The sequence below is a fragment of the Capricornis sumatraensis genome, chromosome 7, assembly GCF_032405125.1.
Source record: "Capricornis sumatraensis isolate serow.1 chromosome 7, serow.2, whole genome shotgun sequence".
NCBI classification, from domain to species: Eukaryota; Metazoa; Chordata; class Mammalia; order Artiodactyla; family Bovidae; genus Capricornis; species Capricornis sumatraensis.
This window is the reverse complement of record NC_091075.1, coordinates 63655236-63668209: the sequence shown is the minus strand read 5'-3', so window position 1 is coordinate 63668209 and position 12974 is coordinate 63655236. Positions and strand designations below refer to the sequence as shown.

Here is a 12974-nt window from a genome sequence, read left to right as displayed (position 1 = left end):
ACACTTCCTTCCTTGAAGCTCATGGGAGAGATCACTAAAAGGAACACAAGTCTAGAGAGCTTAGAGGAATTTGAAAATTAAAGAAAAGAACATTTGTTGATAATCAATGTTAGTAATAAAAGCAGCCACTTTATAAACATTATTGGTTTAATTCTTATAATCCACTTTACAGCTGAGGAAGCAGAGACCCAGAAGTGACTTCCTCTGGCCCTGAGAGCCGGGACAGAGCCAGGACCGCTTCCAGGGCTGTTTATCACCAGCCCTGGTCCAGTTGGGGTCTGCGGATATAGTTTTAGCACTCCCCAAGGGGCCTTCTTATAGCATCTGTACTTTAGGAAAGAATCAGCATCCTATTCGACATTTATAGGGCAAAAGGGGGGACAGACTTAAGAAGTGCATTGCTGAAAGTTTGTAGGCAGGTAAGCACATCGAAATCCTCTCTCTTCCGAGCCTGAACTTGGAGGACCCTGCAGGTGAAAGAGTAAGTGTTCCTGTCTGTGTGAGAACATGGGTACCAAGGGGTCACCTCACTGTGGGTCAGAAGGTAAGCCTTCCCAGCCGCTCACTGCACAGGAGCTAGGCTTTTCTCAAATGTTCTTTCTCCGCAAGTTCGTAGGGAAATTTCAGAACAATTCCCTGGTCCTCTGTGTCTTTAGGCAGCGACAGTTCACTTTTGAAGCCTGAGGCCGATGCCGAGGCAGCATTGCTCTGCAGACACGCAGTTGTTTGTTCCCAGAGCAGGGCCTGTGCCCTCCGCTTTGCCGGCTTTGCAGCTCCCTGGGCTGATCCTCTCAAGTCCCCCGGGAGCCACTTTTGTGGCAGATTCCATTTGGTTTCAAAGGGCCTTGAGAGGGGCGGCGGGGCCACTTGGCGTGATCGCCCCAATCTCCCACATTAAGAGTGACTTGCAAGCTGCCCTGGCGGGAGCCTGAGCCCAGCCCCAAACAGGCTGCCCCTGTTCCCCCATTGTCTGTGGACCGGGCGTCTTTTCCCAGCTGACCTGCCTGCAAGTGGAGAGATGTGAAAAGTTAGAGACAAAAATGGTCTCTACAGAGTGAGAGAGAGCTTTCTTGTACAGAAAGGAAGGAAATACCTCTGTGGGATTTTATTTTTCCCCCCCTCTTCATCCAAAAAATACAAAGAGACTCTCTGTCTTTAATGCGAATGTCGGCTTTAAATCTCTTAGGTTTGGATTAACTCTGCAAAAGAAAAAAAAATCTGACAGGCTTTCAGATATGACGCAGAAAAACTTTTTTCCCCTCAATTCATGGTGTGCATTTGCAAAGCCAAAGGCTGGTGGACTGAATAGTGGGCGCCAGTCTCCCCGTCATAGTTAACATCACAATAGTCAGAATTAGCAGCCTCTGTCCCCACCAGGGGACATTTAATACAAGGTGGCAAAGGCGAGAATAAACCTCTCTTCTCTTGCCCCCCAAATTAAAAGAGATTAAAATTAAACCAAAGAAAAGAGGTTATTTTCAGTTACATGACTTAGACTTATCTTACCTTTTTCCTGCAAAAGGAAAAAGAAATGTGGCATTTTGCAGTCATTACCTAACTCAAAAGCTTCCTTCCAACTAAACAAAACCCACTGACTTGATGGACATTTCCTATTACACAGTTATTGTTGGTTTTCACTATTGAAGATGTCAGCAAGCATGTCGAAGATCATGTTTTGCTTATAAAATAAAATGACTTTTATGTGAATATCTTTCGTCTTGGTGGTGTCCAGAAAGTGGGTGCTGTTCCACTGAATCCACGTGGCGACGTTTATTTTCTGAAATTTGGGGTAATAGCATGTTCTTATTTTTAATGTGTTCAGACCTCTTTCATCCTAGATACTGAAGTATTCTGCACCAAGAGTCGGTGTCAATAAGCTTCTGTTATTGTAGAAAAATTTTAAATAGCAGCTCCCAGTTTCCAAATGAGAGTCAAAATGAATAGGTAATCTGAAGCACAACTTAAAATTAGCAGTCTTTATATTTGATAAGGATGGATTGATTAGGACTGTTTGTTTATATATAATTGTGAAACCACCTATATAAATTAAACTCTAGATCATTTTTAATTCCTGACCCACAACTATTTAAAAACAAGTTTCTTGTGTGATGCTTAGTAGGATGTAAATGGGTGTGCATTAGTTGGCTACTATATAACGGAGTTATAACAATACGTTTATGGATTTAAATAGGTACTGCAAATTTGTTCTTGATAAACAAATAGACTCAAAGTGAAATAAAATGTTACTTTTGGTTTTATTTATTTATATGACACTATCCACTTTAAGCTCTAGGTAATCTAATTACATTATAAAGGGGTTTTTATTATAATCACAAACAACTAACAATTTATTAATTTTTATTATAGAATCAGTTTCTTTGCAACCCCAAAGGCTCTGATATAGCAATTTTGGATTTAATACAAATGAAAGGGTGTTAAAATAATTTTTCAGAATACACTGAAACAAGTTATGTAAATCTTTGAACAAAAATTAGTATTATTCCTATATAATATCAAATTGTTATTTTTCATAGATACCCTAACTTGTTTATACTGTATTCATGATGTATCTGGATGATGTTTTAGCATAGTATAATATTTTAGAAAAAGTAAATTTTTATTTTCCAGAAATAGTAAATTTAGTTTCTAATTAGGACTGATTTTATATATTGTATTGTAAGAGAATTTAATCCAGTATATGTTTGAAGTTTGCTCAAAAAGATAATTTTTTATATTCTAAGTTTTCTTTTTCCTTTTTTTATCTTTATTTTTATTTTTACTTTATTTTACTTTACAATACTGTATTGGTTTTGCCATACATTGACATGAATCCACCATAAAAGAAGGTCAAAGTTTATTACTCCATGTTTTGGTCACAATAATAAAAAATTCATATAAAAATATGAAAAGATTTGGTTCATGATAAAACTTTGCTGTATTAGCTACTGAGGGAAAAATAGAAAGGCATGTTTTCATAAATTAGACTTTTAATTCCAAATATTTCACAAGTTTGAATTCAGAGTTATTTTATGCCCTCTTGCAGAATGAGATTCTTAAAATTATTTTACTTGAAATCATATAAAAACTTAATTTGTATTTACTGATGTATTTTTATGGTTTTTAAAGTTATACTGTTTCTGATACTCAGGCAGCCATGTTGTTCAGTTCTGGAGTCTTTTGGACGGGCCTGTTATTTATCCCTGTGGCCTCCTTGCTCCTTGATGTGGTGTATAAGGTGTAAGTATAATACTCAGTTATGTACATAACAACATAGATGGCGTATTAATCCTCGGATTTCTCTAGTTGTAACGTCAACTCTAATATAGAGCTTACAAGATAGGAATTAGAAATATTAATTAATTCTATGTAAGTAAAGGAGAAAGGACCAACTGAGGAACTAGAAAACTATATTAGTTTAAAAGAGCCAGCAGAAGTAAAGCAGGTAGTTTCAATTAACATTTTTATTAATCAGCCTGAAAAACCCCTTCAGGGTAGAAGAAAAAGTTCTGTTATCTCCAAACACACGCACGCACGCACGCACACACACACACACACACACAAATTTTAGTGAACAATAGTTGTGAAAGGAAATTTTTGCTTACCTGATTCTAAACATATATAAACTAGAGACTAGAAGAATCCACAATCTTATTAATCCTTCTCAAGGACTGTAAGTTTTAAAATGTTCTCTCTTCCCACAAAAGAGATATCATTAGTTAATGTGATGCTTGTTTAATAACTATGAAAGTTTTATTACTATCAGCCTAAACCATTTATGACTGTTGTTTCTATAATTATATTAATGCCCAAAATTACTATAATTTTTTAGATTCTAAGAAAAAATTCCTTGTACTCTGATTACTATTGTACTTGGAAGCAGCATGGTAACAACTTGTTTTATAATGTTTTAAATCTTCATACAAATACTTCTATACTTTTTCTTTTCTTTCCCTTTTATGTTTTTGCAGTATCAAGAGGACCGCATTTAAAACATTAGTAGATGAAGTTCAGGAGCTGGAGGCAAAATCTCAAGACCCAGGAGCAGTTGTGCTTGGAAAAAGGTAAAATACACACTATGTTCTTTTCTCAGTGAGCTTTACATTTTTCTTTTGCTAGCGGTTGGAAATAAGCAGTTAAACTTGTTTTTATCTGTTAACGTGGAGCTGGCAGTGTCACTGACAGATTTTAGAATCAGAGAGATGCAGATTCAAATCAAATCTCTCTTCACTGAGCTGCCTGCGACCTCAGCCAGGTTGCTTGGTGCTCAGTTCAGTTCAGTTCAGGTCAGTCGCTCAGTCGTGTCCGACTCTTTGCAACCCCATGAACCGCAGCACGCCAGGCCTCCCTGTCCATCACCAACTCCCGGAGTTCACTCAGACTCACGTCCATCGAGTCCGTGATGCCATCCAGCCATCTCATCCTCTGTCATCCCCTTCTCCTCCTGCCCCCAATCCCTCCCAGCAATTTCCTCATCTACGTATCTCCCTCACAGCCAGTCATGAGAATTGAAAATAATGTCAATAAAGCAGGTGGCTTGGGGCTTCATGAGCACTAAATGAATGGTGGCTACAAATAGTGTTTATTGTTAAACTGAAAAAGAAACTGCAGTATTCATAATGCAATAGAATACAATCAGAGTCAGAGGCTGACATAGAGTCAACTCTCCCTCAGTTACCTTCATGGCTCAGTACTTTATTGGGAACTGAGCTGAGGGTCATATATGAAGTGAGTTATGTCTTCCAAATCCTCTTCATCACCACCACCCACTCACCCCCAAACCCCCCCCAAAAAAAAGCAAGGTTAGAAAGCTAATCAAATTTACTAAACTTTACAAAGCATTACAAGAAAGAAACTAAAATTATTCGAAAGCACTCTATAATAATCCACAATTATGATGAAAATACCAGGAATTTATTCTCCCTCTCTCTCATCACACCAAAGTCAGCTAGCGTTTTGTCTCGACCCTAGGAAACGTTTTGCCCTGGTCTCTGTCTCCTTCATCGTGATTCACTGTCATTACTCAGTTTGACACAATGGAGTAAGTGTCAGACTGGGGACTCGGGCTGAGACCTTGGCTTCCAGCCTGCTCTTGCTCTCATTAGGCCAAAGGGGCACGTCATACACCAGTCTGTGCCTCTCTCCTAAAATTAACAGCGCTGGCATCTATCTGTGTGGTGGGCACCACGGGCAAGGCTCTGCACCCCTCACTTCATAGCTACTGTGGCATTGAACCGCCGTGACATTCATGGACAAATCCATCATCCCCGGTTTTTCCAGATGAGGAAACTGGGGCTTAGAGAGACCCAAGCTCTCCAGGTCAGAAGTGACCGTGCTAGGCCTTGAGCCCATGTCAGTTGAGTCTAGAAACCCTAAGCAAGCACTATGCTGCCTCCTTTCACTGCTATTGAGGAGTGTAGTGGCGTGGCACCAGACATAGCCTGCCTGTAACACGACAGTTCTGACCCTTCCATGTCAGCGTCCCTGTGCACATGATGAGTTAGTGACACCTACCTTCAGAAGACAGGAGTAGCTCCTCTTCCCCGCGCTTTCCCCTCATCTTTTCCCTTCACCTCCAGCTCTACACCAACCCCACTGTTTTTCATAAACCGTCCCTCAGTAAATGTTTACTCTCGCTTTCCCTCTAGCTATAAAAAGGATATACCAAGAGTTCTAGCTCTTAGGAAAGAATGGGTGCATGTATATGTATGACCAAGTCCCTTTGGTGTGCATCTGAAACTATCAAAGCATTGTTAATCAGCTGTACTCCAGTATAAAAATGTTTATTTTTTTAAAAAAAGAGTTATATTAATAGTTCACAGAATCATGAATAAAAATATTCACAATTATTAGGGAAAGTCCACTGATAGTACTGTTACTGCCCTTAATTTCTATTTGTATGTTAATAAAACTTACATTAAGCCCCTTCACGTAATACTCTTTTTCATCATTTATAGTATATCAGTGACTTCAACAATTCATAAGTCAGACTGAGGGTTCGATGTGATGACCTCTGGTCTCTGGGTCCTAAAGAGTCAATGAGTCTGTGATATGTATAGTCCCTTACATTAAATAAATCAGAGAGCCTAAAAATAAAGAAATGAATTCCATGTAAATGACCACCAACTTCTCCATAGAAAATGCATCTGATAAATTTCCTGCTGCTGCTCAGCTCACTTGCCTAAAATAGTGGTTCAGTTTATTTCGGGGACTCAGGACTAAGTTAGTTGTTAGCTGAATAGCCCAGTCGAAAACCCCTAGTTTGGTATGGTATGGACCCCATGTTGCCATTGCTGCTGATCACTGAGCAAAATGATGGTGATGGTCAGCCTGGCCATGGTGTCTCCCTGCTGAGTGGCAGCTAGAGAGGAAGATCTGTGAGAGGGGAAAAGTAGCAACTGGTTGGCAAAGCCTTCACATCATACTGCGTTCTAAGGCAGCTTAGCAATTGTCAGATTGATTTTATTGACAGAATTGTTTTAGGAACCTTGGAGAATGAGATTCATGTCAACTTTTCAAACATGAGCCGATTCCATCTGCATTTTTCAAAGAGGGAGAAACGGTGATTTCTGTGTATTCGAGTGACAGCAGGCTTCCTTGAGGGCTGAAACACACACATTATTTTATGCTTCCTGGCCTCGGCCTGTGCTGATCCCTTGCCTAGAAGCTGAGACCCTCTTACAGACGGGTAATCCAGTTCCTGGCCTTCAGAACCCAGTCCAAACACAATCACCTCAGCATTCCACAGATAAAACCAATTCCCACCCGCTGTCTCTGCATTTGGTGTGTTCTCCTGCTTCTGCATTTACCGCAGTATTCCAGAGTGTGTGTCTTCAACCTGTGTCTGCTCGTGTCCCCGACTAGATGGAGCTCCTTGTAGGAGAGGCCTGTCTCAGTCTTCATGGCAACCCAGCACCAACCACAGAGCCAGGAACATAGTAACGCTCAATTAACGTTTACTGAATGGATGAATGAATGGTTAGGAGAATGAACCAAAGAATAAATGCATTAATGGAAGGGTAGGTGAAAGGATAGTTGAGTAGTGGGCTAACCTTTGGGTAAAGGAAAATGTGGTAACACAAGAACATAAAACTATCTAGGTTACACTTTCCCAAACTAGCAAGCTCCCGTGTAATGATTGTTTACTTTTTTGTCATAGAAGGATGCAGTTCTTAAGAACAACCTTATAAGTGGATCACCCCAATTTTTTAATCTTCACTAAGCACTACTGTGAAGTCAAGCTAGGTGTAAACACACAGCTTCTCTGTGTCAGAGAAACTAATGTGTAAGCACTGTATCCAGATTAGCATTTACAGTAATTCATTTCTCATCTCTACTCATTTTCAAAAATTAAAACATCTTGGTTAAAAGAACTAGTCTTTTTTTAATAGAAATAAGTATGCCATTTATCATATTATCATCCTGACTTCCCTGGTGGCTCAGATGGTAAAAAAAATATCTGCCTGCAGTGCAGGAGACCCGGGTTCAATCTCTGAGTCAAGAAGATCCTGGATTTCCCAGGCGAAAATACTGGAGTGAGTTGCCATTTCCTCCTCCAGATCACTGTGTAGCCATGGCTGATTATTTTGGGTAAAGAAACTAACTCATAAGCTATGAAACTGTCCTTTGCTGTTACTTTCTATGGACATGCTCCAACACTAGGGAGCAGAAGCATCTACATTTCCAAAATCCAAAAAGCTTTGAAATTCAATTTTTCCACAAGCTTATAGCGAAATTTGCTGGATTTTCAAAACAATTTGTTCTCGAAATATAAGAACATTGATAGTGTTTATTTTTCTGCAGTGTAAATATGTCTGTGTTTTATAGCAGAAATATTAATTTGGGGGATATTGGTCTCTAAGGTCTCACTTGGGAGTATTACATACATAAATTGTGTGTAACATATTACTTTCCTAAAACAAAACAAAAATATGAATTGAGAACCCCAAAGTGTTAAAGTAATGGATTGCGGACACTGGGCTCATTGGGGACAGGCAGTTATTACTGGGGCATCTTTCCTGTGTGTGTGAAGCAATGCATCTTATGGTAAGGCCAAGTATGAATAATGAGAGTCATAATTTTTTACACATATCTATAGACATTCGCCAGTATAACATCATCAGCCTCTACTAAATAGTATTTTAGCCCAGGATCTTCAGGTCAGTCCTCATTAATTTGTTCATCACCACTGTTTGGCCCAAAGCCTGAACTTTTTAAAGTAGGAAAGTATAGATGTCAGATAATTTGGTCTTGGAGACAGTGATGGTGGTCTCTCCTAGCTTTTCTCTGTGTTATCTTAATGAGAAACAAGAGGTTTGATGTAGCTAAGGCAAAAAACAAAATCTAGTAGCTTTCCTAAAGAATGGAGTGGGGGGGCATTATAAATTAAAACTCATGTTTAGCAATAGACTTCTCTTGTTGAGTCCATGTTGAATATAAACCCAGGCATCAGAAATGATCCTCACAAAGTATCTTTGTCTTGTGATGATCTCTCTTCTAGTTGGTTGGTTATTGTTTTCTTAGGATCTAGGGGATGGTAAGGGTGGGAAGAACTAGTGTTTCTAAGTGGCTGAGTGGTTCCTATGTGCCGTCTTCCTGAATCCTCCATCAGCCCGAGGTTAGGGACTGTCCTCCTAAACTCCATGAGATGTCTGAGAACGGCTGCCTACGGCAATCCAGCTAACAAATAACAGAATTAAGTCAAAGACTGCAGAGCCCAGGCTCTTTCCACAGTAGTGTGCTTCTTTCCCCAGAAAGAAACTTTTTTCTTTAAATAAACACTAGACGTTAATGTGACATGACAGCTGAGTGAAAATATAGCCTTAAATGGCCATTACAAAACAAAATTACATTGTCTCATATATTTTGGTCGCCATAATATGAAAGGGGCACTTCTATATTAAAGGATCATGCATTTAAGAAGTCCAGCCTAAAACCTGGAAAACATATTTTAGGAAGAAGAAGCTCCGTCATGATACATTGCTGTCCTCTCGTCTTCTGTAGTCATTTCAATTTTAAACACCAGAGACTTCCCAGCACCCCATCCACAGTGCTCTGCTAACAAAGTCAGACCACCTGCTGCTAAAGCTGCTGACTTCCTCAAAGCAGTTAGATGTTTTAGTGTCCCTCTGAGTCCCCAGGTCTGTAATGGTAGATCATTTTAAAAGTAGAGTAAGAAAAGTCTGTAAAAATGGCTCTTTCTCATTCCCCATATCTGTTTATTTCACTGGCAAAAACAAGTTTTACAAGTTTTTGCAAAACCGCTAGAGTTTTAAGATTAATTAGCTTTCTTGCCTTAATTCCCAATGACAATAAAGTATGTCTAATAAGTACCAGTTAACACCCCTAGACTTTTAAAAAATATCTGTGGAAGATTACTACAAATGTCAACATTTCCAAATATTTTACTTCAGCAAAAGCCTAAATGTTTCTGTAATTACGATGAGTTCATTTTGCAGATGATCCTATTTTTGTGTGTATGATAAATATTGTTCCATTTCAAGGTCTAAAAAAAATTGGCAATATACAGAACCAACATAACTTACAACAGTTTAACCAAAGCTTAAAATGGGGAAGCGAAAAGATGGAAATTTGTCCACTGAGTCAGTTCCAGTGATTAAAACAAAATTGCATAAACATTTGCTGCAACACATGTGGATTACTTATTAGCTCTTCATGCTTGTTATGTGGTTTAATATCAAAGCAAAGTTTTATAAATCAACCAGTGGAGAAATGGCATGACTAGGAGGATTGATGATGTTTAAAAGTGCATTTCAGAATTATTATTCAAATTTATTTATTTGACAGATATTTGACTTCCCACTGTGTGAAACACTGTTCTATGAGCAGGAGAGAAAAACAGACGCAGTATTTCTTGCACTCTGCTTTTAGAAGTTTACATAATTACATGGATTCCTTTCTACAGAAAAGATTATTCTAAATGTTTATTGAAAAATAAGTGTTTTTCCTTGTCACTTTACCTAGTAAATTATTTTCTGAAAATGCTTTTTTTATTTTAAAATGAGATTAAGGAACACATTTCATGCCATATTAGAGTGGTAATGGAATTTTTCTAATTAAAAAGTCTATGAAATTTCTTTACATAATTTTTTGGATTTTTCTGTATAAAAAAATTTATTTATACCAGAATATATGCAAAGTAGGAAAAAGGTATAGTAATGGTTCATTTTTTAAAAAATTCTCAAATGCCATACTTGCTATATGTAGTAAGTCAGCTAAGATTTTAGAAGGTACTATCACTACTGGTGGATTCTGTGTTTTTTGTTAATTGTATTGTGCAGGTTCTGTATCTCTGTTTGACTTAAAAACTAGGGTTGGGGACATCTTTTGACTGCACTATGGGGGACAGAACTCTTCTGAGCTGTAGGGGAAAATGGCCTCTAAAGTATCTGTCTAAACACTTGAAACCCCATTTGCTGTCTGAGAAAAGAGGGTAAAAAAGAATCAGTAGACTACAGATTTCTCAAATAGTCTTTTGTTTAAGTCTGACTCTGTCTGGTGGTCTTGTGGGCACGCTGGGGTCTCCGCCGAGTTGATAATTCATTTCACACGTTTGCACCTGCTCTGCAGCCTCACAGAGAGGGCGCAACTGCTCAAGAACGTCTTTAAGAAGAACCACGTGAACTTGTACCGGTCAGAATCACTGCAACAAAACCTGCTCCGTAAGTATTTGAGTTCTGATTTTTAAACACATTCTCCGCCATTACCTCATAGCATTTATAAGAGCAGTATTTTGACTTGAAGGATATTTAACTATTTACACTTAACACCTAAAACAAATTTTGTGCGCTTGCAACACATTATATAAATATTAATAACAAATGTTTAGAGAGTCTTTTGACCACAGCCATCTCACTTTCATCAGAAAAGATAGAGCATTTGAAAATCTTGCTGCTTTCACTTCACAAAAAAATATTTCTGCATGCCCCTTACCTCCTTAAATCTTAAAAAAGAACCAGTGAAATAAATCTTAACTCTTAAAAGCTTACTCAGTATTGTTATCTTTTCTACTTGAATAACTTTGCAAGAGCCTTTTCAGCTTTCATACACAATGACATGTGTGTGAAACAGCACACAAGGAAACATATATTTTCCCCTTCAAAAATATTTATGAATATTTAGAGTTGTAAGAAATTATTAGGTATCATGCCCTCTTAACATTTGAAGGATCTCAAAAAGAATATAATATATAAAGCCCTGTAGTAAATGCATTTGTGTTGGTAACATGTCTTTTGTTTCATGTTGTCTCCACATGTAATTTATTTTCATGTATATATACTCATGTTTAATGCTTTTGCTCTTTATGCTTCAGGAGGCCTTTTCTAAAGATGTGATCCCCTCGGGGGTCATTTCTTATCCCCAGGCCCCCTGTGACCAGGCTAGGGCATGAGTGAGTTTATTTGTAGGTGCTGAGAGTCCAGAACCATGTCTTCTAAGGGAAGCTGTGTGTGTTTATCTCCTCGCTCTTATTCTTCCTTCACTCTCATCCGCCTAATCTATCTGGAATACATGCTCCTACTTGACTGCACCACCCCCACCCCTCTGCTAGCAGGAAGCAGACCTTAGAGGACTTGGACGTGATGTGCTGAAGGAAGAATGGAGGAGGGCTACAGCATCTGTTCATCCAGGGAGCAGAACGCCAAGGATCTAAGCCACCATCGTCTCACTCTTCATTTTGCAGTTGAACCCATATCATTTCCAGACATTAAAAATTAGTCTTTTTGTGTGTGTGTGGCATCTTTTGTTTTGGTATTAGGGTGATGGTGGCCTCATAGAATGAGTTTGGAAGTTTACCTTTCTCTGCAAGAGTAGGATCAGTGTTAGCTCTTCTCTAAATTTTTGGTAGAATTCAACTGTGAAGCCGTCTGGACCTGGGCTTTTGTTTGCTGGAAGATTTCTGATTACAGTTTCAATTTCTGTGCTTGTGATGGGTCTATTAAGATTTTCTATTTCTTCCTGGTTCAGTTTTGGAAAGTTGTACTTTTCTAAGAATCTGTCCATTTCTTCCATGTTGTCCATTTTATTGGCATATAATTGCTGATAGTAGTCTCTTATGATCTTTTGTATTTCTGTGTTGTCTGTTGTGATCTCTCCATTTTCATTTCTAATTTTATTGATTTGATTTTTCTCCCTTTGTTTCTTGATGAGTCTGGCTAATGGTTTGTCAATTTTATTTATCCTTTCAAAGAACCAGCTTTTGGCTTTGTTGATTTTTGCTATGGTCTCTTTTGTTTCTTTTGCATTTATTTCTGCCCTAATTTTTAAGATTTCTTTCCTTCTGCTAACCCTGGGGTTCTCCATTTCTTCCTTTTCCAGTTGCTTTAGGTGTACTTAGGTTATTTATTTGACTTTTTTCTTATTTCTTGAGGTATGCCTGTAATGCTATGAACTTTCCCCTTAGCACTGCTTTTATAGTGTCCCACAGGTTTTGGGTTGTAAAATTAGTGTCTTTATGCTTTTAAAGGCAGGGAAGGATGCATTAGCTCCCCAAGTTAGAAAATGAACACTCAAAACTCAGAATAACAGAGACTTCCTGTGATTTCAAGCTCACCATTTCTATTTTAATTTACAGATGGGTATGCCTTCTCTCAAGATGAAAATGGAATCGTCTCACAGTCTGAAGTGATTAGAGCATATGATACCACAAAGCAGAGACCTGATGAGTGGTGACGGGTTGAGGGGCTGCAAGGCCAGCTCAGCTACATCTCTAAGGGGAGTCCCAGGTCTTCACCAGAATCTGCTGACCAATTCCAGTCTGGTCCAAGGAGGGGAAATGGATCTGAGCTCATCTCATTGACTGACATTCAGATTCATGTATATTATAGACGTAAGCACTGTGCAACTATACTGTAACACCATCTCTTTCAGATTTTCTAAAGTATTTGCTAAGTCTTTGTAAACAGACATTGAAAATGACCTTGCATCTTGCCAGAGTGTTTTTTCCAACTGAAAAAAGG

General features: G+C 38.5%; 1 protein-coding gene across 1 annotated transcript in view; it reads left to right on the top strand.

The window, feature by feature from the left end:
- Positions 1-12701, top strand: part of ATP8A1 (ATPase phospholipid transporting 8A1) — a 227566-nt gene extending 214865 nt beyond the window's left edge. Inside the window, exons 35-38 of the mRNA XM_068974944.1 lie at positions 3149-3237; positions 3969-4061; positions 10588-10679; positions 12590-12701. Coding sequence (XP_068831045.1) covers positions 3149-3237; positions 3969-4061; positions 10588-10679; positions 12590-12687 — 372 coding nt within the window. The 3' untranslated portion in view covers positions 12688-12701. The remainder of the gene's footprint in view (positions 1-3148; positions 3238-3968; positions 4062-10587; positions 10680-12589) is intronic.
- The last annotated feature ends 273 nt before the right edge of the window (positions 12702-12974 follow it).